General features: G+C 46.8%; 1 protein-coding gene and 2 long non-coding RNA genes across 6 annotated transcripts in view; 2 read left to right on the top strand and 1 right to left on the bottom strand.

The window, feature by feature from the left end:
* BRINP2 (BMP/retinoic acid inducible neural specific 2) overlaps positions 1-23,121 on the bottom strand; it is a 143,071-nt gene that overhangs the window by 2,162 nt on the left and 117,788 nt on the right. The window contains exons 3-7 of the mRNA XM_027565416.1: positions 21,832-22,022; positions 19,898-20,106; positions 7,800-7,905; positions 4,497-4,733; positions 1,602-1,824 (exon numbers count right to left, since the gene is read on the bottom strand). Of these exons, the coding sequence (XP_027421217.1) occupies positions 1,602-1,824; positions 4,497-4,733; positions 7,800-7,905; positions 19,898-20,106; positions 21,832-22,022 (966 nt within the window). The remainder of the gene's footprint in view (positions 1-1,601; positions 1,825-4,496; positions 4,734-7,799; positions 7,906-19,897; positions 20,107-21,831; positions 22,023-23,121) is intronic.
* Positions 1,742-4,553, top strand: LOC113906788. Its single transcript, XR_003514983.1, has 4 exons — positions 1,742-1,829; positions 3,636-3,688; positions 3,780-3,884; positions 4,467-4,553. It is a non-coding gene; the product is annotated as an uncharacterized LOC113906788 (long non-coding RNA).
* Positions 7,912-18,844, top strand: LOC113906787. 4 transcript variants are annotated; one of them, XR_003514980.1, is made up of 5 exons: positions 7,912-9,000; positions 10,522-10,611; positions 11,617-11,710; positions 13,682-13,930; positions 18,160-18,844. It is a non-coding gene; the product is annotated as an uncharacterized LOC113906787 (long non-coding RNA). The 4 variants fall into 4 exon arrangements; XR_003514982.1 differs by lacking the exon at positions 7,912-9,000 and adding an exon at positions 11,017-11,092 and having other exon boundaries at positions 10,155-10,611; XR_003514981.1 differs by lacking the exon at positions 7,912-9,000 and having other exon boundaries at positions 10,155-10,611; positions 13,779-13,930.

Below are 23,121 nucleotides of genomic sequence, written 5' to 3'. Positions count from 1 at the left end.
TCCCTCCCAAGTACCACCTCATTCCCTCATTCAAAAGCCTGCAGAAGAGCTCAATGTCTTCCATATCCAATCTAGTTTTCAGCCTCTTACGTAAGATCTTCCAACAACTGGCTCTCCAAACTTCCCAATGATGTGCCCACCTCGTTCCCTCTTCACAATCCAGATCTGTCCTTTCTAGAACTCTCCGGTCAAGGACAGGACTTCTCTATGGTTGGCTCCCTCATTTCAGTTCTTATGATACCTCCTCAAAGAGGTCTTCCATGACTCCCCTCAAAAGCACCACCCAGCCCCTCTTTGTCATATCACGCTGCTTTGATGTGATCCACAGCCATGATCAGTATCAAAATGGATTGTGTTTGTTTACCATTGACTTGTTCAGAGATGGCTCCCCTGCAAATGCCACGAGAGCAGGGAACTACATTCTTCACCAACACATCTTCAGAAACTAGGACTGTTCCTGGTGCCTGGTAAGCATTTCTTAACTATTACTTGGAGGGGGGGTGGGGAAACCTTTCTCAAAAGCCCTTGCTGGTCTGTCCTCTCCACTCATGTGTCCCTTGTCACCTGGGCCTCAGTTAGAGGTGCACCTCTGGGTTCCTGTGAGGGCAGCACCCTCTACTGGAAGGCTCTGGCTCACAAGCACCAGCCCACTTTCCTCTCCTCCTGGACAATCTGGTCAAGACGTCCTTCTCCCAGATGGCTTTTCTCTTGGACCTTTGCTATTATTAGGACATGTCTTCGATTTATGTTCTACCAACATGAATTTGAGCTTCCCAGGTGGAGCTAGTGGGAAAGAACCTGCCTGCCAATGCAAGAGACATGAGAGATGCTGCTTCGATACCTGGGTCGGCAAGATCCCCTGGAGGAGGGCATGACAACCCACTCCAGTAGTCTTGTCTGGAGAATCCCCATGAACAGAGGAGCCTGGCGGGCTACAGTCCATGGGGTCACAAGAGTTGAATACAACTGAAGCAACTGAGCACGCAACATGAAATTAAGTAGCTGCTGCATAGTAATAATTTTCTAGCTTTGATGTTCCTATATATTTATTATATCTTTCCAATTAACAAATGCTCTCACTGCTTAATCTTAGGCCATATAAGGTAGACTCAACAAAGGCTTGTTGAATGCATGTGTGAATGAGTGATGGATGCTTGAAGGCCAGTGATGACCCAGCCCCCTCTGTTCCTAAGGACACAGCTCCCTTCGCTCCTGTGACTCAGAGCAGAGTTGCTGTTGGAAATGATCTATTGTGTGTGTTTCTCATCATACATAATCAGTGTGTGAGCTTTAACTCCACCCTTTCCTTTCCTCAAAGACTTATTAAAATGGAAATGAGTGAGTGAGAATTAGAGTATTATTAGAGTAACATTCGAATCGACTATAATTTATATAAAAGTAAAATTAGCTTCTCTTTTTTTTTCACTTCAGACACATCTCATAATTGAGACTGAAGCGCAAGTAGGTCAAGATAACGGGAGCCTCTGAAAGGCCACATGTGCGTCCGCAAGCCCAGCTCTGCCGTGTTGGACAGGGGCCCTCCAGGGCCTCAGCCACTTTCGTGGGTGGCGTGGCTCTGGCTCAGACACAGGGGTGCTCACCTCTCCTTGGGCAGACGGAAGCGGGGCTGCCGGTGACAGCGCTTGCAGAGGTTGAAGAGCCGGCGGACGATGCGATGGGTCTTCTTGAACAGCACTCGCAAGCTGGCTCCCAGCTGCTGGTAGCGGTGCTGAAGGCTGGTGTCCACCGCCCAGAACTGGGAGATGGCTGTGGAGTTCAGGAATCTGTCATCCGGCAGCCGCTTCAGCAGGGCCTGGAATTCCTCTGTGGTAAGGACACATGGGCTGAGCTGAGGGGGTGCCCTTCAGACCCTGGGTGGGCAAGAGCCCCCTCTACCCCCAAGACCCAGCTTGCCCATCCATCACTGTATGAGGCAGGAGGCTTCACACCATTCTCCCAGGACTTTTGATTTCTTTCTTTTTAAACAGCTTTACTGAGAAAGCTGTTTATGATTGACATACCATAAGATAAGGCTCCAGGATTCTTTCCCCTCTACCCTAATATACTTCTGAATTTCAAAAAACATCTCTGTCACCACCCATGTGGCCAGTGACCTTGGGACGCATCTCTTTTGCCATTAATACCTCCTTATAAATTACGCACAACCTTCTTGGATCACACCACAGCCCCCTTAGGGAAGCTGGTTAAGGTGAGGGTGGGCAAGACTGGCAAATGTGGGCACAGAAGACAGAATACCCACCTCAGAAGTCTTAGAAGGCTTTCAGTTCCTGAGACCAGCCTCTCCCCCCAACATCCTTCTCTCTGACTCTAGCACATCCTTCCTCTCTTTTGAGATTCACCCCTTGACCAGATTAAGGACTTCCTGTAGTTCAAACAGTAAAGAATCTGCGTGTAATGCAGGAGACCAGGGTTCAGTCCCTGGGTGGGGAAGATCCTCTGGAGAAGGGAATGGCAAGCCATCCAGTATTCCTGCCTGGAGAATCCCATGGACAGAGGAGCCTGTCGGGCTACAGTCTGTGGGGTTTCAAAGAGTTGGACGTGACTGAGCGACGAACACACGCACCTTGGCTAGATACCCATACTTTTTTGAAGTTAGTCCAGAAGCAGAGTGCTTTCTGGTTCTTAGTTCCTTCTACAGGTCTGAGTTCTCCTCAGAGCTTCCTGGGAACAATGTGTTTTCTGAAGTCATGCTCAGATCTCTGTCCACAAATCTGCTTTCACTTAGGACCTGCAGCCATCAGGTCTCCTGATAGCAGTCCAAATAGCCCTCCTTCACTCGTTAGCAGTAACTCAGTGCTGAGAGCCCATAGTCCTTGCCTCCATACTCGAGCATCCCACTACCGTCTGAACTACCTTCCCATACTACCATCCCAATGCCACCACCCCGGTCCAGTGCAGCCAGGGTTGCTACTCTCCTCAGCTACTGAATACCTTGTCTAAGACTTGAGCTGGCAGTGCCTGGGTCCTCCACTCTGATTCCTGATTTCTCCAGCCCCTGGTTCTTCATCCCCCACCCAGGTAACTGGAAAAATCACACCTAGTAATGACATTAACAACTAGGATATGCATAATTCTTCTTATAAAACACTTAAGTATACAAAATGGCACAGAGAATATCAAAATAAACTCCCACAAGTCCACCACCTAGATCTTGCCATCTTGCTATATTGAATTCAGATTTTTTTTGAAGAAATGGGCAAAGCAAATATACTTGAAGGCCCTAAACTTCCCCTCTGTATTTATCTAGATGTAACTACTCTCTTGAATGTTTTCTTTATCGTTATCATATATTTTTTAACATTTTCTGTGAATACATTTATCCATGAAAATATTAAGTATTGGCTAGTATGTTTTTAAACATCAAGTAAATAGTACTAAATATGCATTATGTTAATAATGTATTATAGTATTATATATAAGTATTACATAAATATAAATATGTAACACATAGCCTTTTTCATTTGCCTTGTTTTATCCAATATTGTTTTCTGAGACATAACTATTATTCATGTAGTAGTGAAATGTATATCATGCAGAGTTCTTTATAATTTCATCCACATTGTTCCATATGAGTCTTCCATCCACCGATTGCTATCATTTTCCTACATTTACAGATGAAGAAATGGAGGCACTGAGTGGCTGCATGGCTAAACCAGTCATACAAAGGGTCAGTAATAGAGAGTATTAGGTCTGCCCAAGATGTTACAGCAAAATACAACAGAATGGATGGCTTATAAACAACCAAAATACATTTCCAGGGGCTGGAAGTCTAAGGTCAAGAGGCTGTGGCCAGGTTCTGGTGAAGGTCCTCTCCTGAGCTGAAAATGGCCGAATTCCTGCTGGATCCTCACGTGGTGGAAGAGGTAAGGGATCTCTCTGGGACTCCTTTTATATGAGAGTGCCAGTCCCATTCATGAGGATTCTGCTCTCATGACCTAATCACTTCCCCAGGTCCCCACCTCCTAATACCATCACCTTGGGCATTAGATTTTCAACATATGAATTGGGGGCAGAGACACAGACATTCAATCTGTAACACAGAATAAGAACTCAAAACCCAGTCCTCTGAGTCTAAGTCTCAAGGTGACACTGATATCAGTTATACTGGCACTAAGTAAGCAGTCACCAGCATGAACTAGTGACTCTAGAAACATGCTATGCACCTCACTCATTCAACCAATATTCACCGTGCACCTGACGTGCAGGGACGGTGGACTCTGTGGCAAACAAGATAGATGAGGTTTATGGCCTTGATTATATTTACCTTAGCTTGAAATGCATCTCTTTGGTAGGTATTAGGTCTATTTGCATATACAACAAAAGAAAACGACTGAGACTTGGGGTGGTGATATAACCTGCTAGAGGTCACAGGCCAGTGATGTGGCTGAGTCAGGAACCAAGCTGAGTGTCCCGTGGAGTACCTCATGGCCTCCTCCCATTCACAGGGAGGAAATCTGGGCCAACCCACTGCTCACCTGACTCCTCGAACTGCCGGTTGTGAGTCGCCCAGGAGTCCTGGATCTGCAGCAGGCTGTCCTCCATGGCCTGGATGTCGGCGTCAGGACAGTTGCATTCTGGGAAGGTGGGGCTGCACTTGCACCAACAGTCATTCCCCTTGCAGATGAGCTCGCCCTCGGAGCTGCAAGTGATGTAGCTGAGTGCAGCGGCCACAAAGCGCTCACGCAGGTACTCGGGCAGCAGCACCTGCAGGCCTAAGGAAAAGATGGATCAGGGAAAACTGCCGGGCAGGACCCGTGGGTACTCGTCTTCCCACACTCGAGGCTGCAGAGTCCCTGGCTGGAGTTCTGCTGACTTGTACATCCTGGGTCCAACGATGGGCACCCCAGGCCCGATCCTGCTAAGCTGGTTGGGACAGAGGGTTACTGCTACCCCTGTGACAGATGGGGTACGTCAAAGCTCAAGGCTTGGTTGAACCCCCACATCAGCCAAATTGAGAACATGCCTATCAAATGAATGGGCTTCTTGGCTACACGTCAGCATTTCTAGGATAGAAATGCAACGGTGTTTCAGATAAAGGAAGAGCTTAGAGTCCTCATGGGGGAAAAACATCAAGGCTTGTTGGACTTTTTGCTCTGCTTCCAAGGGCCATTCTATCCCTAACTTCTCTGAGATGAGCAGCGGGCCTCCTAGGATATTACTAAATGCTGACCCTCCTGGGCCTCCCACCTTAATCCTGAAGACCAAGGAGGCTGCCCTGCTTAGGAGGTACGGACAGGTGTTGTGGGTATGTAGTGGCCAGGTATGACACCAAGTAATACTTCCCATATATGACTGCAGGTAACACTTGTGGTCATACCGAGGCTCTTATAGGTGAGGAAGTCCAATCCTCATGAGCACAGTGGTCTGCCCAAGTCACAGTGCTAGTAAAGCCACTTGGTGTCAGACTGTGCCCTTGTCCCCTTGGGTCCTACCCAAGGGGTGTCAGACTGGCTGCCCATCTCAGGCTTTCACTCTTGATGAGATATGAAAACAAGGTGGTGGTAGATGCCCCAAGTTAAATATAAATGCTCAGCTCCTTTCTAATTAGCTGCCTCTGGTCTTGAATATAATCCACTCAGTTACTCCAAGATTCAGTTTTCCTACCCATCTGTGGTGCCTGCTTGCGAAGTCACTTCAGTCATGTCTGACTCCTTGCAATCCTAAGGACTGTAGCCCACCAGGCCACTCTGTTCATAGGATTTCTCAGGCATGAATACTGGAGTGGGTTGCCATGCCCTTTTCCCAATCCAGAGATTGAAACCATGTCTCTTGTGTCTCCTGATTGGCAGGCGGGTTCTTTAATACTAGCACCGCTGGAGTGGTGGACATTGGTTTATCAGCAGCAGGATAGACTCCTAGTTGGCTTCTAGCTAGACATGGTGGCTGTTGGAAGCCTATGAAGAGGTCAGTGAATCACAGGTATGCCTTGGGATGCAAGCTGGCCAGGTTCGAGGTAAGACCCACAGGAGGCTCCCTGAATAGGGACCCTAGGAGACACTGTGCCAGGAGAGTGAGGGACGAGAGGACTTCTGGATGGGATGGGCTCCCCTTTCATCAAATATCTGCCGGCTCTTTATCGTCACACCCTTGACCTTGGCAGGAAACCAGAGTCCAAAGGATGTATGCTGGTGTCAGCAGACCTTAAAATAAAACTTAGAATTGCAGCTGTAGTAGATGTTTGTTGCTCTTGTTTGAGATCTACTCCTGTTCAGAACTGCTCCTACGTTTCTCTTTCCTGACGATGTCCCTGCAGTGGCACTTGGGCAGCCCTCCCCATGTACCCTGTCCACACGTGCTTGCTTCCCACACTCACCCCTCTCCAAGCCCTTTCCTCTCACCTCCCCCATTAGCTCCCTCCTCCTCCCCATAACATTTCCCATTGCTATAAAATAAGTGCCCTGAGCAATGTCTGCATGAGTGATGGGCTATAAAATTAAATGGCATAAACTATTCCAAATGAACCACCAGACACTCTGAACTTCACTCATCACTAATTTCCAGACACAAACCCAGTCCACCCAGGGACCTAGGAGAAGAGGGATGCTAATTGCATTGTGAGGCTTTTAAGAAAGGAGGCTTTTCCTCCTTTTTATTATGTTTCTTGATGCCTAAAGCATTCAGGGGTTGCATCTGACTTAGGTTGGCTGGAATTTGTCATCGTAGATCCTGGGTGAGGGCTATTGATTTTATAATACCAAGACAATCATATCTTAAACAGAGTTCAATTCCATTAGGCCTTAAGAAGAATGAATGTTCCCCACTGCCAAACAGCTCTGACTCCATCTACATAGCTCTGCCCCTGGGATGCTTGGGGAACACCTGAGTGCATCCCCTTATCTCCCAGCCTCCAGACCTAGTGTCATTCCTGTTCCTTTTGCCTTTCTGTTTCTGCTTGTTCTGTCCCCGGTTGAGGCTCCCATTCCTTTCAAACTCTTCTCCTGGCTTTGATCTCCCACGGAAGGATGCAGACTAGTAACAAAAGGTAGGGACCATTCTCAGGATAACCAGTAGCCCCACGTTTTGTGTAGCTCTTAGTTGAGCTAGAGACGATGTCCCATGATCACTCTGCAAAGACCAGCTGTTCCCCACTGTGTCCTTAGGATAAAGCAGAGGGTTCTTTGGACAACAAGGGAGATTGCCCAGCTAGATCAAGGCATAGAAGGATGGGTGTGCTCTTACAGTAGCATAGTGACAGAGATCTTGGGCAGGACTGGGAGGTAGGAGGATTCAGGTGTCAAGTGGTTTGAGCAATGATTGAGGTGTAAAGTAAACCATGAAAACCAGAAGTTTTCTCCAAAGAGTGATGGGAAGTTGTTAATTACAGGTCCCAGAACTAAGGGTTCAGTTCAGTTCAGTCACTCAGTCGTGTCCGACTCTTTGCGACCCCATGAATCGCAGCATGCCAGGCCTCCCTGTCCATCACCAACTCCTGGAGTTCACTCAGACTCACGTCCATTGAGTCAGTGATGCCATCCAGCCATCTCATCCTCTGTCGTCCCCTTCTCCTCCTGCCCCCAATCCCTCCCAGCATCAGAGTCTTTTCCAATGAGTCAACTCTTTGCATGAGGTAACCAAAGTACTGGAGTTTCAGCTTTAGCATCATTCCTTCCAAAGAAATCCCAGGGCTGATCTCCTTCAGAATGAACTAGGGGTAGTTCTTGTCTTTGGAAGGGTTTAGCCAAATGGGGCAGATGGGACCTTTTCCTTTGGGTGATCTAAACTTTTTCTTTTTTTTAACCAGCTATGGAAAGTGTGGAAATCACCACAGGGTACCTTACCGAGCAGCTGCACCTTGTTCTCTGGACTCTGTACCAGAACAGAGCTGACTGAGTCCAGGTTGTCGTAGTTGCTGCAGCCCAGGGGGCCAGTTCTGGTCTCCGTGACCTAGAGAAGGAAGGGCGGGTTTAGACAACAAGCCAAGGCTTTCCCTTTGCCCTGCTCTCTTCCGGTCAGCCATTCTCAGGCTCTGTGTCCTGTCCTGGACTGGCCCAAGGAAGGACATGGCTCGTCCTACCCTGGGAGCATGAAGCCACTTTTCCCCTTGTTCTGAGACGGGGAATATCAGTGGTGTAGGGCTGGCAGCAGCAGCTGTCCAGAAGTGCAAGCCTTTCAGAGAAGCCAGGGGGACTTTGTGTCTGAAAAAAAGAAACTCAGTATAGGAAGAGGAAGCTGAGCCTCCACACTGAAGTTCCCCCATCTCCTCCCCCAGAGAAAGACCGGAGGCCAGATGCAGATGCTGTCAGCCCACTGGCCAGCCCAGCTGTAGCCACTTGATGTGGTGCTCACAGGCTTTAGGGATCCCAAAGATGAAACACACTAGAGAAATATGAGTTATGAGTATTATTATTAATATTAAACATTTAAGTTCCACCTCGGCACTGAGACGTCCTTAGAGAAAATCAGCCGTGGGCTTACTGCATATTTTAATAAGTATATTAAATATACATAATCTCTTATAGCTATGTAATATTCCAAAACACCACAGAGTCATGTTAAAATATTATAAAGTTGGACTATCAGTTTTTCCCTGATGTTTAAAGTATAAGATGAAAAATGGGGAGCTTTAAATGCACTGAAATAATTATGTAATAAGACTGATGGGGACCTGAGGCCCTTTCTTTTCAGGATCTCTGGAGGCTCTGCCAACAATCAATCAACCAATCAACTGGTATTTATTGGGCAGCCACTGTTCAATTCCCTGCAATTTATCAAACATTCATAGAGTGCCTTTCTCAGAGTTCTTCAAGGAAGTGGGCTCTGATACCTCTGACCTTCTCGCCTAGCTCCAGGCACCTCTGCTCTGCAGCAAGAAGATGACTTGGAGTTTTTCATCCTTTTCTGCAAGTATTTAAAGCCTGAGTCCTCCACACATGAAAGGCTCCATAGAGGTCAACTCATAGTTATTTTGCTCATGAGGTTGTCAACAGCAATTAACGCAGTGGCTGGCACCTAATACGTACTCAATAAATTAGAGTGTGTGTGAGTAATATGTTTCAGGCTTTGAGGGGTGGAGAGGTAGACACAAAGATGTACAGGTTATATTGTGTATCCTCCAGGAGGTTACAACCTATGGGAAGACAGGTACATACCCAACTGATTGATACACCTCCAGGTGGGGAAGAGGCAACGTGTCATAATGAGCCCTGAGGAAAGTGCAATTCTAAGCAAGGGAAGGAGTTTCAGAGGAGAGAGCAACTGAGTTGTTCCTTCAAGATGAGTAAAACATGGACAGGAAGAGAATGGAGGGGAAGTACTCTCAGAAAAAGAAGGGGCGGCATGATCTACAACATATGGGCTTGATAGTGTGAGATGTAATGTGTCTGCCACTCTGCCAGTTATCACAGTGAATTCCAAAGTGTAAGTGACATCATTAAAGAGAATTTAGTATAGTTAGTCCTGAAAACTACATTTGGAACACAGTAAATGAGAGATGGTGTGATACTAATACAGTGAAGAGAGAGAAGGGAAAAAAACGTTGTTGCTTAAAGTAGTAGGAAAAGGCTTCATGGAGGAGGTGATCCATAAATTGGTCTTAAAGGATAAGAGCGAAGAGGAGAATTGGAAGAGAAAGACTACAGGGCAAGCAATAGATCCTGGGCATGAAAAGCAGCAAGACCCAGCCTGGATGGGGAATAGGATCAAGGCCATGACAGAGGCAGGAAACCCCTTTACAGTTCCCAGGCTCATCCTCCAAGATCGTCCCATTTAACCTTCACACTAACTCTGAGACAGATTGCACTACTATCATGTTTCAGGGAAAGATACAAGGTTTAGGAAGATACTGGGCCCAAAGACTCAGCACTATTGAGTAGATGAGACAGGATTTTGACTTCTGAATCCTCAGACTTCAGTTCCTGGCCCCAGTGTCTCCTTTGAGGGCATATCAAAGGGCTGCTGAAAATGGAGTTAAATGCATGTAGATGACATCACTCTAAAAAACAAGTGTCAACAGACCAGTTCATCCAAAACATTTTAGTGATCTACCCTCTCTGCAGAAGGTGAACAAGGCATAAGACAAATTGTATAGACTTCTTTTATTTTTTATTGGAATATATTTGCTTCACAGTGTTGTGTTAATTTCTACTGTACAGCAAAGTGAATCTGCTATAAATATACCCATATCCCCTCTTTTTTGGATTTCTTTTCCCATTTAAGTCACCACAGAGCATTGTATAGAGTTCCCTGCTATATAGTAGGTTCTCACGAGTCATCTAATTTGTGCATTGTATCAGAAGACTTTAGATATTATGATTACAGATGAGGAAATCAAGACCAGATAGGTTAAGTGATTTCTTCAAGGTCACACAGTCAGCTGCAGGGCTATGGTTCATTTGACTCACTCATTCTTTCTTTCACTCATTTATTCATTTATGAAATATTCCAGGAGAATCCAAAACTCACAGTGAGCCAGTCACAACCATAAGGAGTTTACAGACAAGTGGAAACATGTTTATACTGACATAATCCCAGTGTTACACATGAGCCTCCCTCCCTCCACAGGTGGGCACTTGGTGCTGAATAATGTCTCTGTATTGAGTGAGTTGGCGACTGGCTACTGCAGTGAGAAGGCAGAACCAGGATTATTTCAAGGTAAAGCTTTCTTTATCTATATGGTGCAAAAATTCCTATAGGAGCTGTGGCCAAGGACTAGCCCAGCTATTCGGGGAAGCCTGTCTCTCTTGGAATGGAGTGGGCTGAAAGACAGAGTGGGATGGGGGTGTGTGGTATTTGGGAGGTCTGCCTGTCCCCGCCTCCAGGTAAGCTGGCCACCACACTGCCACTGAGTTCTGCACTGGCTTTTCTACCCACCCACTCCCAGCATTGGGTCCATGCAGGGAGAAAGCTACATGCCTTATGCAGAAGTAGGACAACTCCCAAGGGGGCGAACAGAGCACAGCAACTTTCCGCTCTTTCATTCCACTCTGTCCCTCCCTCCCTACCACTGATTCATCTGCCCCCTCCCCAACCCCACCACCATCTTGTTCAACATTCTAGGGCCGGCTCCCATGCAATTTTCTGACCTTTACTTGCCCATTTCCGAAGATCCGTTCTAAAGAGAATAATCAATTAGGTGAGTCATTGAAAGGGTGTGTGTAGCTCTACTTTGTTAATTGCAGCACAAGGATGGGAACAAGGAACAGATAGAAACTGCGATCCCCCTGTTCATTTCTTGTTAGAGGGAATGATTCAAGCCAGATCTCCACAAGTGAGGAAGGCTCACTCAGGTTTTACCAGATCCCAGAGTCACTGCCCTTTCCATGGCTCCTCTGCCCTGAGCCACCTCTGACCTCCCAGAGAAGCAAGGAGGTGGGAAGCAGGAGGGGAGCTGTAGAGGGTCCTCTTGAGATGGTGCCTGAGCACTGACTTGACAAGCAGGATGAGCCAAGGACCCCCGAACCTGTGGAGTGATGAAAGTCCCAGAGTCCCTGGCAGGTTGGTCCAGGAAACCCTGTGTCTCTCCCTGTAGAAGAGGCAGACAGCTTTGGTGGATTATAAAGAGGGCCAGCAGAGGTAATGGAAAGTGCAGCTCAAAGAGAGCCTCAGATAAGCTTTCAGAAAGAGAAAATAATTGTGTGCTAATTGGTCTGTTGACAGAAACCATCCTGCCTTCAGAAAGCCCTGATGGATCTCAGGTTCATTAGCACATCCAATTTTCCATAAATGCCGGATTGTGCAAAGCCTCATTCGGGTGAGCCTGCTCTCCTCCCCTTGCCCTTCACTCTCTGGCTGCTCCCATCCTACCTGGTGGGGAGGGGGGCTGGCTTGCTGCACAGCTAAGCTCCAGTAAAATGGGCTTCTAACTGTGGCGATAGGGCTGGCCAGAGAAGCACATCTGAGAGTGTGTGGGATTCAAAGAGCTGCAAATTGAATCCCAGGCTGCTACAGGCAGGAATCTGGACAAGTCACTTTAAGGATGCTTATGAGAACAGCTCCCTCTTGCCATCCTGAGGTCTATGCAAAATTGTGTGTGGGTTCTTTTCAGGCAGTTCAGGAGCCTCTCAGACTCCCCGCCAATTCCTTCCTCAGTCTTCAATTAAGTAGAGGGTGAGTCACAACTGGGGTTTCCCAGGTGGCGCTAGTGACAAAGAACCTGCCTGCCAGTGCAGGAGATAGAAGAGGTACAGGTTCAACTCCTGGATGGGGAAGATCCCCTGGAGGAGGACCTGGCAACCAATTTTGATATTCTTGCCTGGAGAATCTCTAGGACACAGGAGCCTGGAAGGTCACAGGCCATAGGGTCTGCAAAGAGTCGGACACAACTGCAGTGACTTAGCATGCACACATGAGCTACAACTACAAAATACGCCCCTGCCCTCTTCTGGGCTTTTATCCCTTCCCAGGAATTACGGATAGGATGAATCTGTGTTCAGCCCTTTCCAGTTTGCAAAGTGTTTTCATGTAAACCATATCATTTGGTGCCACCCGATCCTACAGCAGAGTAAGGGGTGATATTCACCATATGTTATTCACAGTGTGTATCAGCAGGGAGGGGACAGGGGTGTGCTCACTAATCAGAAGAAGTGTCAGCTATAGGGCCATAGTGAGGTGCAATGATCCCAACGTGCATCAGTCCTCTGGTTACTATTCGGGGAGATCCTGGGGTTCCAGGAAAGGGATAAAGGTGGTTAGAGCGGCACATAGCAGACTACATGAAGATGACTCACCACTGTATGGTGGCCGAGTCAGCTGAATCTCAGTCCTGTACAGGTGAGTCAAATAGTTGGTAAATCCAGGTCATGGAGTTTAATAACTAACGTCTCAAGGTCACAGGAATAGTAAATATCAAGGCTGAAACCCAGTCCCTGTCTTCTCACTTGAGGAAGTTCCTCTCCCATTAAACCAGGCAGCCTGCCAGCCCCATCAGGCACTTTAGTGGGTGTCTCACCACACACCCAGCACCGCGAAGAGACCTGGAACTGTATGCGTATGACACTCCCTGCTGCCTAAGCCCGATGTTGCGTGTGGGGAGGTGGAGACAGGCGCAGAAACAGCTGCAGTCTAACGTGACACATCCTGGAACAGAGATACGTACTGCCCACGGCAAACCTTGCACCAGAGGGGGTGTTCAGTGGGGTCTTGGGCATGTGTTAGATAAACAAAAGTGGGTAGGGTGCCTCTTTCTTGCCGTTAGTGAAAAGAAGTTGCTAACAAAGGGTAGAAAGTAAGAGCACCTCTGCTTAGAGAAACAAGAAACCGGCAGATTGACTCGAGAGTTTTTCCTTCACCAAAGTTGAGCAGGTGGGCAGACCCCCTCACCCCCACCTACCTCCACCCAGAATACTGACTGCGCTGGAAGCCAGCTCATCCCCTGTAAAGGAGCCTTCAGTAGAGGAAGCAGGTGGCAGGGGCTGCAGCACCAGCAGTAGAGTTTGAGCTCGCAAGGGTGTGCTACTGTGGGGGGGTGGGGTGTGGGGGTGCTGTCTGGATTTGCAAGTGCTGGGTGTTAAAGCAAAGAGGTGGTCTCCAGTGGGGTACCATTACTATCAGGATGGAATGGTCAGGTCAACCATATGGAGGGAGCAGAGCCATGGGATGGGATGCCAACACCTCCCTTTGCTCCCTGGTCTAGGGTATGCCCTTTAGCAAGGACTGGGTTATACTGAGAGGTGGAATAAGACACTAAATGCCCTTTTTTTTCATGGTTCTCTGAACTATATAGCCCATGGGGAGCACCCATGGTGCTCCCAAACAGAAATAACTCCAGGTCAAGTAGCCCAGTGGAAACTGAACAAGTCATCTTCCCACCTGTGACTCAGGAATTCCAAGAATAAGCTTCTGAGGATGGTGGCCCCTCTTTGGAGGAGATGGACAGCGACTCTAGTTCTAGGATGTGCATCTACAGGCGTATAACAGACAGGATTTGAGTGCCTGCCCACCTCTCACTGTCACCACAGTCCTTGCTAAAGAGGTGAGTCCAGGAAGCCATGGCTGAGATAACTCCCCGTCTTTGTGCTGGACTAAGGTGAATCCTGAACCAGGTTCCTCTGGGGAATTCAGAACTATGATACTGGCCAGGTGAGGGAAAACTTAAGGGGTAATTAGGGAGACTTATGAAATTCAGAGTAACTAAAGCACCTACTATGTACCAGGAGGAGAAGGCAATGGCAGCCCACTCCAGTACTCTTGCCTGGCAAATCCCATGGACCAAGGACCCTGGTGGGCTGCAGTCCATTGGGTCGATAAGAGTCAGACACAACTGAGCTACTTCACTTTTACTTTTCACTTTCATGCACTGGAGAAGGAAATGGCAACCCACTCCAGTGTTCTTGCCTGGAGAATCCCAGGGACAGCAGAGCCTGGTGGGCTGCCGTCTATGGGGTTGCACAGAGTCAGACACGACTGAAGCGACTTAGCAGCATGTACCAGGAACTGAGACTGCTACAGTGAACAAGAGAGGGCTCTTTGTCCTGATGGCACTGGCTGAGACAAAACAGAAAGGTAACGTTCAGCCAGGTCCAGCTTCAGAGCAAGAAAAAGCTAAATGCAGGCTGAAGTCCGTGGCATACAGAAAGTCTAGAATAAACAGAGGCAAGAACTTGAACTAGAGAAGCAGGAAGGTGAAGCAGGTAGAGATGAAAATGTAGAGATGTATTACAACAAGAAACAGAGCATCTTGGGAGTGTTACTGTCCTTTTACTATGCCCATGGGTCTACACTGGATCCAGTGTCTTGTTTTTAAGAGCTCTGTTATCCTTCACCAGAATCCTCTTAGCAGACAGTCCTGACATTCAAGCTACCTTTTTCTTTCAACTTAACATGCTCACATGCAGTTGCACACACACTGAGCCCAACCTTTGTGATAAGTGGGGTCCGTGACTCATTCACCCAATGAACCTTGACTCATGACCCATAATGTGGCAAGCTCTGTACTCCTACTGGGAACCAAAGATGCCTAAGACCCAGTCCCTCCCATAAGGACCTCAGAGTCTCAGAGGTCCTCTTGTTAATGAGCACTCAGTTCAAATGACAATCCCTATAAAGGAGGCATGCTTGAAATACCGAAGAGGGGCATTTAACTACCTTGGCAGTCAGGAATGGCTTCATGAAAGAGTTACCTTTTTGAGCCAAACAAAGAAGGGGTAGGAAGAGCCACTCAGGTAAACAGACAACCATTGCAAGCAAAAAAGAGCAGGTGCTGGGGAAGGGAGACACAAGAAAATGGTATAAATGGTTAGTGAAGGGTTGTGACAGGGGCCAGGGCAGCGGGGGAAGCAAGGGTTGAGAAGAGTGTAAAAGGATTGCTTGGAGCTAAAACTAAGAAGACAACAGGCACAGTAGGTCTTCAATTGCCTTCCCATCTTGTTAAGCAGAAGAATTATTCCTTTTCAAGGTCCAGTTGCTCATGCTGTCTATATATTTTCTTATTAGATCTTCCCAGAAATCCTTCACAGTAGAAATTATTCTGATTGTTCAATGATTTTAGAAGGAACTAATTAGAGCTCAGAGAAGTTTGGTAAGTTGTTCAAAGCCTTGCCATGAGCTGAGCTCAGACTCTTGGGTTCTTTCCCATGCATCACACTACCTCCCTGAATGGGAGATGAGCCATACCCCATGTATAGTCAGGAACCACTGAAGGAGTTTAAGCAGTGGAATGATATGATTTGTACTCATGCAAGCAGCATAGATGATGAATCAGGGAGCAGAGTGGAGAATGAGGATGGGAAGACTAATTATGCAAGAAAATCAGGTAAGAGTTGATGATCTTCTGAATGGCCATGAGCACAGAGAGGAGGCAATAAGTGAGCTGAAGACATGACATGCAAGGGAGTGATTCTAGTGATGGATCTAGGGATCTAAGATGGACAACGAGGCCCTGGAGGAATGATAGAGAAAAGTTGGTCAGGTCAAAGGCTAGAAAGGGACATTAATGGGACCACGGGGTTATTCATCCAGGTCTACCTTTCATGAATGGATAAGGCCAATTCTTCTTCAACTTTAACACAGCCCACTAGAGGGTTGGAGAGGGGGCTTCTACATAGCTCTGTCTTCTTAGTAAAACCCACTCCATGCTATTACAGTCCTTCTTTTATCAGTTTAAGCTGAGACACCAGCCTCCAAAATGTACCCCAAGTCTGCCTGAACATCTGTCTTCCTCCTCTCTCAGACTCTCACCCCAGACCCTGGACATCCCCCAACCTGAGCCCTCCTCTCCACTTATGCTCCATCATGCCCTCTGAATCTCATGATCAGTCCTGGCAAGAACATCTATAACCTCAATCTATTCTCAGGAGTCCACCTCACCTTTTGGTCCTAAGCACAACTTGGCAGCTTCTGAGGATGTGTCTCCCCCACAGTCTTCTCTAGGACCAATGGTCCTCCTTCCTCTCTAACCTCTGGCCCCTCTGAGGTCAGAACCCTCAGGACTATCATTCACTACACCTCCATATCGCAGTCTATTTTTCTTGTTACTCCCTCTCCCTAAGGATTTTCAGAGTTTAGCTTGCTTATCACCATCTTTCTTACCACAAACAGATCTGAATCATCCCTGATGACTTCAGCATCCACGTAGGTGATCCTTTAATACCCTGCCCTCCCCACCTCCTCATCTTGTCCTCCAGTGAATCCCATCTTGGCCTCCCATGCCTATGGTCATGCCCCAGAACCTGACCCTCTGTAACTGCTATATTAAACATCACACACTTGTACCTCCTCTAGTCTCTTCCCTGTAACAAGTCATCAAACCTATTTAGGCTTCCAATCTTTTGACCTAGTCAACTTTTCACTTTCTATCATCCCCTAATGGTTTCAAATCCCTTGATCCATCACTATAATCACTCTTTCTATATACTTTCAACTCTCTTGCCTATTTTTCCTTTCATCTTGTACACATACACACACACACACACACATATCTTGGTTTAATTCAACTCTCCATCTATCTCATGCTTGTCTGAACATGAAGGGCTGAATATAGCTGATAAAACTCACAACTCTGCTGATTGGCCTCATGTAACAATTATGACCATGGGCCTCAAATGGGCCTTTTGTGCCCCTCGACAATTCACTCCATTTATCTAGTCAATTGATAACCTTAACTCTCTGAAAAACCATTTCATACATTCTTTTCTCAGCAATTCCTTCTTCCATTTAGCCACGGACTTAGCTTGTTTCATCAAGGAAATGGAATAAATCAGAAGAGAATACCCGTGTCCCCCACCATCACAGCTGTCTTCTCACTGCGTGTGTGCTGTGTGCTCTGTACTGCCTCGTGCTACAAGGGATGCAGTGTCTGTGCTCCTATGTGAGGCCTGCCACGCCACTCCTGCCTGGAGTAACCACCTCTCTCACCTCCTCAATTGCTTCGGCAGTCATCTCCCGTCTCTCCTGCACCATGATTTCCCCCCTCTCTACTGAGTCATTGTAATTAACATACCAATATCTTGGAATATCTCCCATTTTTAAAACAAAAACACAAGCTCCCTTGATCCCACATCACTCTCCAGCCATCACCTATTTTTCTATTTGCCTTTATAGCACAACTTTTCAAGGACTGTCTCCATGATTCTAATGCTCACTCCACTCTCTCTATTGAACCTTTTCTACTCAGCCTTTTATACCTTTCATGCCACTGAAACTACTCTTATTTAGGTTACCAGTTACCTCCACACTGCCAGGTTGAAGGTCATATTCACAATCTGACTGCTTAAGTTGCCTGCTCCTTCTTTTGGAAAGCCCTTTCTTCACATGGCTTTGTAATCCAACTTTGGTTCTCCTCTTACCTTTATGCTCTGTCTCAGCTTCCTTTGTTGAATCCTCCTCATTTGGCCCATTGCTGAAAACTGATGTACTTCATGATCCAAAGCCCTAGGTCCAGTTTATCAGCAGCATTCAGTCCTCAAGTGATCTCACTTCATCCTTTCCTATAGTTTTAAATACCAACTACACATGTGGATATATTTGCATGCCAAACTTACATCTCCAATATCGACCTCTCTCTTGAAATCCTGGTGTGTATAGCTGATCGCCTGTTAGATATCTAATAGGAATGTCAAATCCAGTGTGTCTAAAACTGAACTCTTGATTTCTCATTTCTTTCAGATCGGCACCTTGCCCCAGTGTTATCTGTTAATGAAATCACTGTTCATCATGTTACTCAGGCCAAAAATCGTGTGGTTAATCTTGACTCCTTTCTTCCAGTTTCTTACCTGGATAGGCTCTACCATCAAGTATAACCTGAACCTGGGAGCTTCACATCAGCACTATTGCACCAACTTCATCCAAGTCACTGTTGTTCATCTTGGCCAGTGCAGTAATGGGTCCACTGGGCTCCAGGAACCCCCTTCTCTCATCAGCAATGCCCTCATGGTCTGGCCCCTGCAACCACTGTTGCCTCATCTGCCTCTTCACTCTGACTCCACTCCAGCCACACTACCGGTGCTCCTGGATCATACCAAGCACACTCCCACTTAGGGCAGTTGCACTCCCTCCCTGCTCTGTCTTGAATGCAGTCACTCAAGATACCCTTGTGACTCACGCCCTCGCTTCACTGATATCTCTGATCTGGTCTTCCCTAAAGTACCATGTTCCCATCACCCTCTATACTCGTCCCCGACTGTGTGTCTTTCTACCAATAATCCCACCCAACATTATCTATGTGTTTAATTATGTCTCCACCACTAGAATTTCAGCTTCATGAGGGGAGGGACCTTATATGTTGTAACTCACTTTTGGATTCTCAGTGTACCCAGAAGAGTGCCTGACACATAATAGGTGTTCAGTAAGGTTGAATTGGCATATGCACATTGCTGTATGTAAAACAGATAGCCAAAGAGGACCAACTGTATAGCACAAGGAGCTCTACTCAATACTCTGTAATAACTTATATGGGAAAAGGATCTGAAAAAGAATAGATATATGAATGTGTATAACTAAATCACTTTGCTGTACACCTGAAACTAACACAACATTGTGAATCAACTATAATATAAAATTTAAAAAATTTTGAATACTTATTGAATAAATGAATGAATGAACAAAACTTCCTTGTGATTCTTGCGTGGGATAAAAGCAGAGTATAAGACTGATTCTGAACAGCCTCACTCTATGTTTAGAAGTAGAATCTCCAGTGATCCCAAGTATCATCACTACTCTTCTCTTCCCTTATACAACATGAACTGTCCTAGAAATCTTCTAGAGAACATGGGATGGATGTTACAGTTATTTAAATCATAGGAAGTATTGAGCTTTTCAAATATACATGAAATCCCATCACTCCTCTGCTTGTTTTCTACTGTGCTTTGACTTATATTAAAAGTCTTATCCCAGCCATGTGAGCCGGCTCCAGCCTACCTCTGAACGTCATCTTGCACCAGCATCTTTCTTGCTCACCTCTCTGGAGTCACAGCAGTCCTGGCTTTCACCATGGTTCCTGCCTCAGCACCTTAGCACTTACCATTCCCTCCTCCTGAACACCCTTCCCTCAGATCTACACACAGCTGGCTTCTAAGGATTCAGACCCCAGTCTAAACCCCAAGTGCCCTCCCCTGCCCCTCTCGCCTCAGAAGTCTGCACCTATGACCCTGTTTTCCCCTTACATCATAACCTGGAGTGACTCTGCTGACTTTTACAAGTTTATTATGTTCATTCCCCCACTATAATGTGACCTCTGGAAAGCAGTGGCCCTGGTTGCCTTTCGCTGAGGTTCCCTCAGTGGGAGCCTGCCTTAGGGAAGATGCCATGTGGCTCTTTGCTGCAGAAGGAAGCGCCTGCCCAGGCTTTAGGGCTGGTTTAGGGCTGTGCCCACATCAGAAAGTTGCTTTCCGACTACCTTCAGTCAGGCCCAGCTGACGTGGAGCTGGCGAAGACCCAGGCCTCCGCCTGGTGTCTCTGCCTGCCTGTCTCTGCCTGCCTCCCCCAGGACCTCTCAGGCCCTTACCTTGATGGCCCCCGTGGCTATCTGGATGTGGTGCAGCCGCCGCAGGGTGCTCTCTCTGTCGATGAAGTAGGAGGCTGCCAGCTGGTGCAGGGTCTCCAAGGACACGGCGGAGCTGTTCCCACTGCCCCCGATCACAGAGGCACTTCCTGCCGTCTCCGACTTCCGGCTCAGTTTCCGCTTGTCCACAAAGATGGTCAGGGACTCTTCTCCTACAGCAAACAACATGGGTGTCCTGGTGAGGCCCCCAGCTCCCCAAGCCCCTACCCGTAAGAACATGAAACCCTCAGACTGAGCCTTACTGTGGCCCCTGCTGACAGCCTTTTCCCATCCCTACCATGCTCGGAGCACTCTCATCAAACTGCACCACAGCAGAAGGGCATCACTGCATGAGAGGCCAGCCTCCTCCTCCTCACTTCTGTAATCTCCCAAAGCTCATCCCCCGCCCCTCCAGCTTATCCATTTAACATCCTTTATTGATCTCTGTCTCAGGCAATCCACCTCTATGGGGAAGATAAAATTCTCTCTCTCAAGTTGTTTATAAAGAATCACCGTGGATATTTCTGCTCCCTAAGAAAGGGCAAAAGCCTTGAAGCTCAACCTCCCTTTTCCCCCTCAAACACTCAACACCTACGACATGTCAGCAGCTGGCCTGAACCCTTGGCGTGTTCCTTTGTAGTCCATAAGACAGTGAGCTAAATGTTATAATAAAGCCTGCTTTCTTCTTTCCAGGACAGAGAGAACTCTGCCTCTTTCCAGCTCTCAATTCTGCTCTGGGTCCTAGCCAGAGGTTGTACCACCCCACCTTTGCCTCCATCCAGCCCGGAATCATTGGAATCTGTTTGGCTGGTTACCAGTCTCTACAGAGTGGTAGCAGAGAGATCAGGAACTTAATGAACATTTACTTTTTTGCCTATGTGTCTGGGCTTCCCTGGTGGCTCAGGCGGTAACGAGTCTACCTGCAATGCAGGAGTGCGTGGGTGCTAAGTCACTTCAGTCGCGTCCAACTCTGTGTGACCCTGTGGACAGTAGCCAGCCAGGCTCCTCTGTCCCTGGACAAGAATAATGGAGTGGGTTGCCATTTCCTCCTCCAGGGGATCTTCCCCACCAGGGATTGAACCCAGGTTTCTTATGTCTCCTGCATTGGCAGGCTGGTTCTTTACCACTAGTGCCGCCTAGGCTGCCATGAAGGCGACGCAGGTTCAATTCCTGGGTTGGGAAGATCCCCTGGAGGAGGAAATGGCTACTCATTCCAGTATTCTTGCCTGGAGAATGCCATGGACAGAGGAGCTTGGCAGGCTACAGTCCATGGAGTCACAAAGCACTGGACATGACTGAGTGGACATACTACTGTAGCCACAGCCAATATTAGGATATGGAGAAACTTCAGGGTTAGATGGCTCAGTCAAAAGAAAACTGGGAGCGCCCCCTGCTGGCAAATTCTTAGTAAACGTCTGTCCCCCAACCTCCTTATGCTACAACCCCCTCCCCAAGAGGATGCTTATAAGCAAAGAGCAATGTTCTGGCAATGAAATTGGATGTCAAGAGATTACACTGTTGACAAATGCACCAGAAGGAGAACATTTCCCAGTAAAAAAAAAAAAAAATGATGGGGAACACATGTATACCTGTGGTGGATTCATTTTGATATTTGGCAAAACTAATACAATTATGTAAAGTTTAAAAATAAAATAAAATTAATTAAAAAAAATTTTTTTAAAAAATGGATGTGCCGACACTTAGATGTGTAGTGTAAACAGTTGCTTCTTGATTCACTTTTTCTTAAAAATATTCTGATTAGGTTTTTTAAAAAAAAAAAAGGAAGAATAAAAGATCCAGGAAAAGTATCGAAGCTGTAGTCAATAGGTGTTAGAAAGCTATTTCCAATGGTCTGGCAACCAGCGAGTGTAGGATGGTAGGATCAAGGTACTGCTTACCTCCGAGGGTGGCAGAAAGTAGGAAGTGAGTGCCATACTTTTTGATCAGGCTTTCGGTGACCTGTTGCAGGTTGGGTCTCCTTCCCAGGAGGCGTATGTTCCGGATAAACTCTGGGGCAAGAGGCAGTGGCAAACTAAAGAAGTCCTTCCTTTCCAGAGCCAGGTTGTTCACTTTCCAACGTGCAAACTCCCTGGAGGGAAAGACAAGGGAAAGTTCATTGTATTCTGGGACAAGAGGAATAAAGTTGGGAGCAGGCGCGGTTCTTTCTTCACTCGCACAGCCTCATCTCCTCTCAGCACACATCTCTGCAGATGCAGGCACCAGTGCCTAAAAGAGGCCCTCTGGCGTCTCATTCCCAGGTGGTAAGAAATCCCTATCCCAGTTGACCTCCCAGAATATGCTCCCACCCGGCCTTCTCATTGGAGAGTGGCTTCCCTTCTCCCGAAGGCAGTCATGGTAGTAGTGTGTAGTAGGGGAAAAACAAACAATGAAAATATTGGAAGTGGTTTTCAGAAATAGGAAAATGAAAGAAAGTATAGTCACTTAGTCATGTCCGACTCTTTGCAACCCCATGGACTGTAGCCCACCAGGCTCCTCTGTCCATGGGGTTCTCCAGGCAAATATACTAGAATGGGTTGCCATTCCCTTCTCCAGGGGATCTTCCCAACCCAGGGATCGAGCCCAGGTCTGCTGCACTGCAGGCAGATTCTTTACCATCTGAGCCACCAGACAAGCAGAAATAAGACCTAGTCACAATTGCAACTCAGTGGATGAGTCACCTCACGACCTCTGTTACCCATTTTTGAAGTCAGAAGATTGGTTTAGAACAATAGTTCTTAAACTTTTCAGTCTCAAGATACTACCACACTCTTAAAAATGAAGAGCCCCCTGTATTCATGTGGCTTATATCTAATGATAATTACAACTTTAGAAATTTAAACTGAGAAATTTAAATCCACTTTTTCATTATAACAGAAATAAAGCCATTACAAGCAACATAAATAACATATTTGTGTGACAATCACTGTATGTTCTGAAGCAAAACAGATTTAGTAAGAAGAATGGCATTTTCTTTGCCTTTTGGCAAATCTCTTGAGTTTCTGGCTTAGCAGAAGAGAGCTGCATTCTTGTATTCTGTGTTCAATCTGTTGTGATAATTGTGAATATTCTTCTTTGGGACCACACTACACTCAACAAGCATACTTTCTTAAAGGTTAATTACTGTGTGGACTCTGAAACCATACCAATAAATTTTTCATACTCAGTTACATTAAAATCCAGTGTTCTAT

This window comes from Bos indicus x Bos taurus, chromosome 16, assembly GCF_003369695.1.
Source record: "Bos indicus x Bos taurus breed Angus x Brahman F1 hybrid chromosome 16, Bos_hybrid_MaternalHap_v2.0, whole genome shotgun sequence".
NCBI classification, from domain to species: Eukaryota; Metazoa; Chordata; class Mammalia; order Artiodactyla; family Bovidae; genus Bos; species Bos indicus x Bos taurus.
The sequence above is the reverse complement of the archived record's forward strand: the minus strand, read 5'-3'. Positions and strand labels throughout refer to the sequence as shown.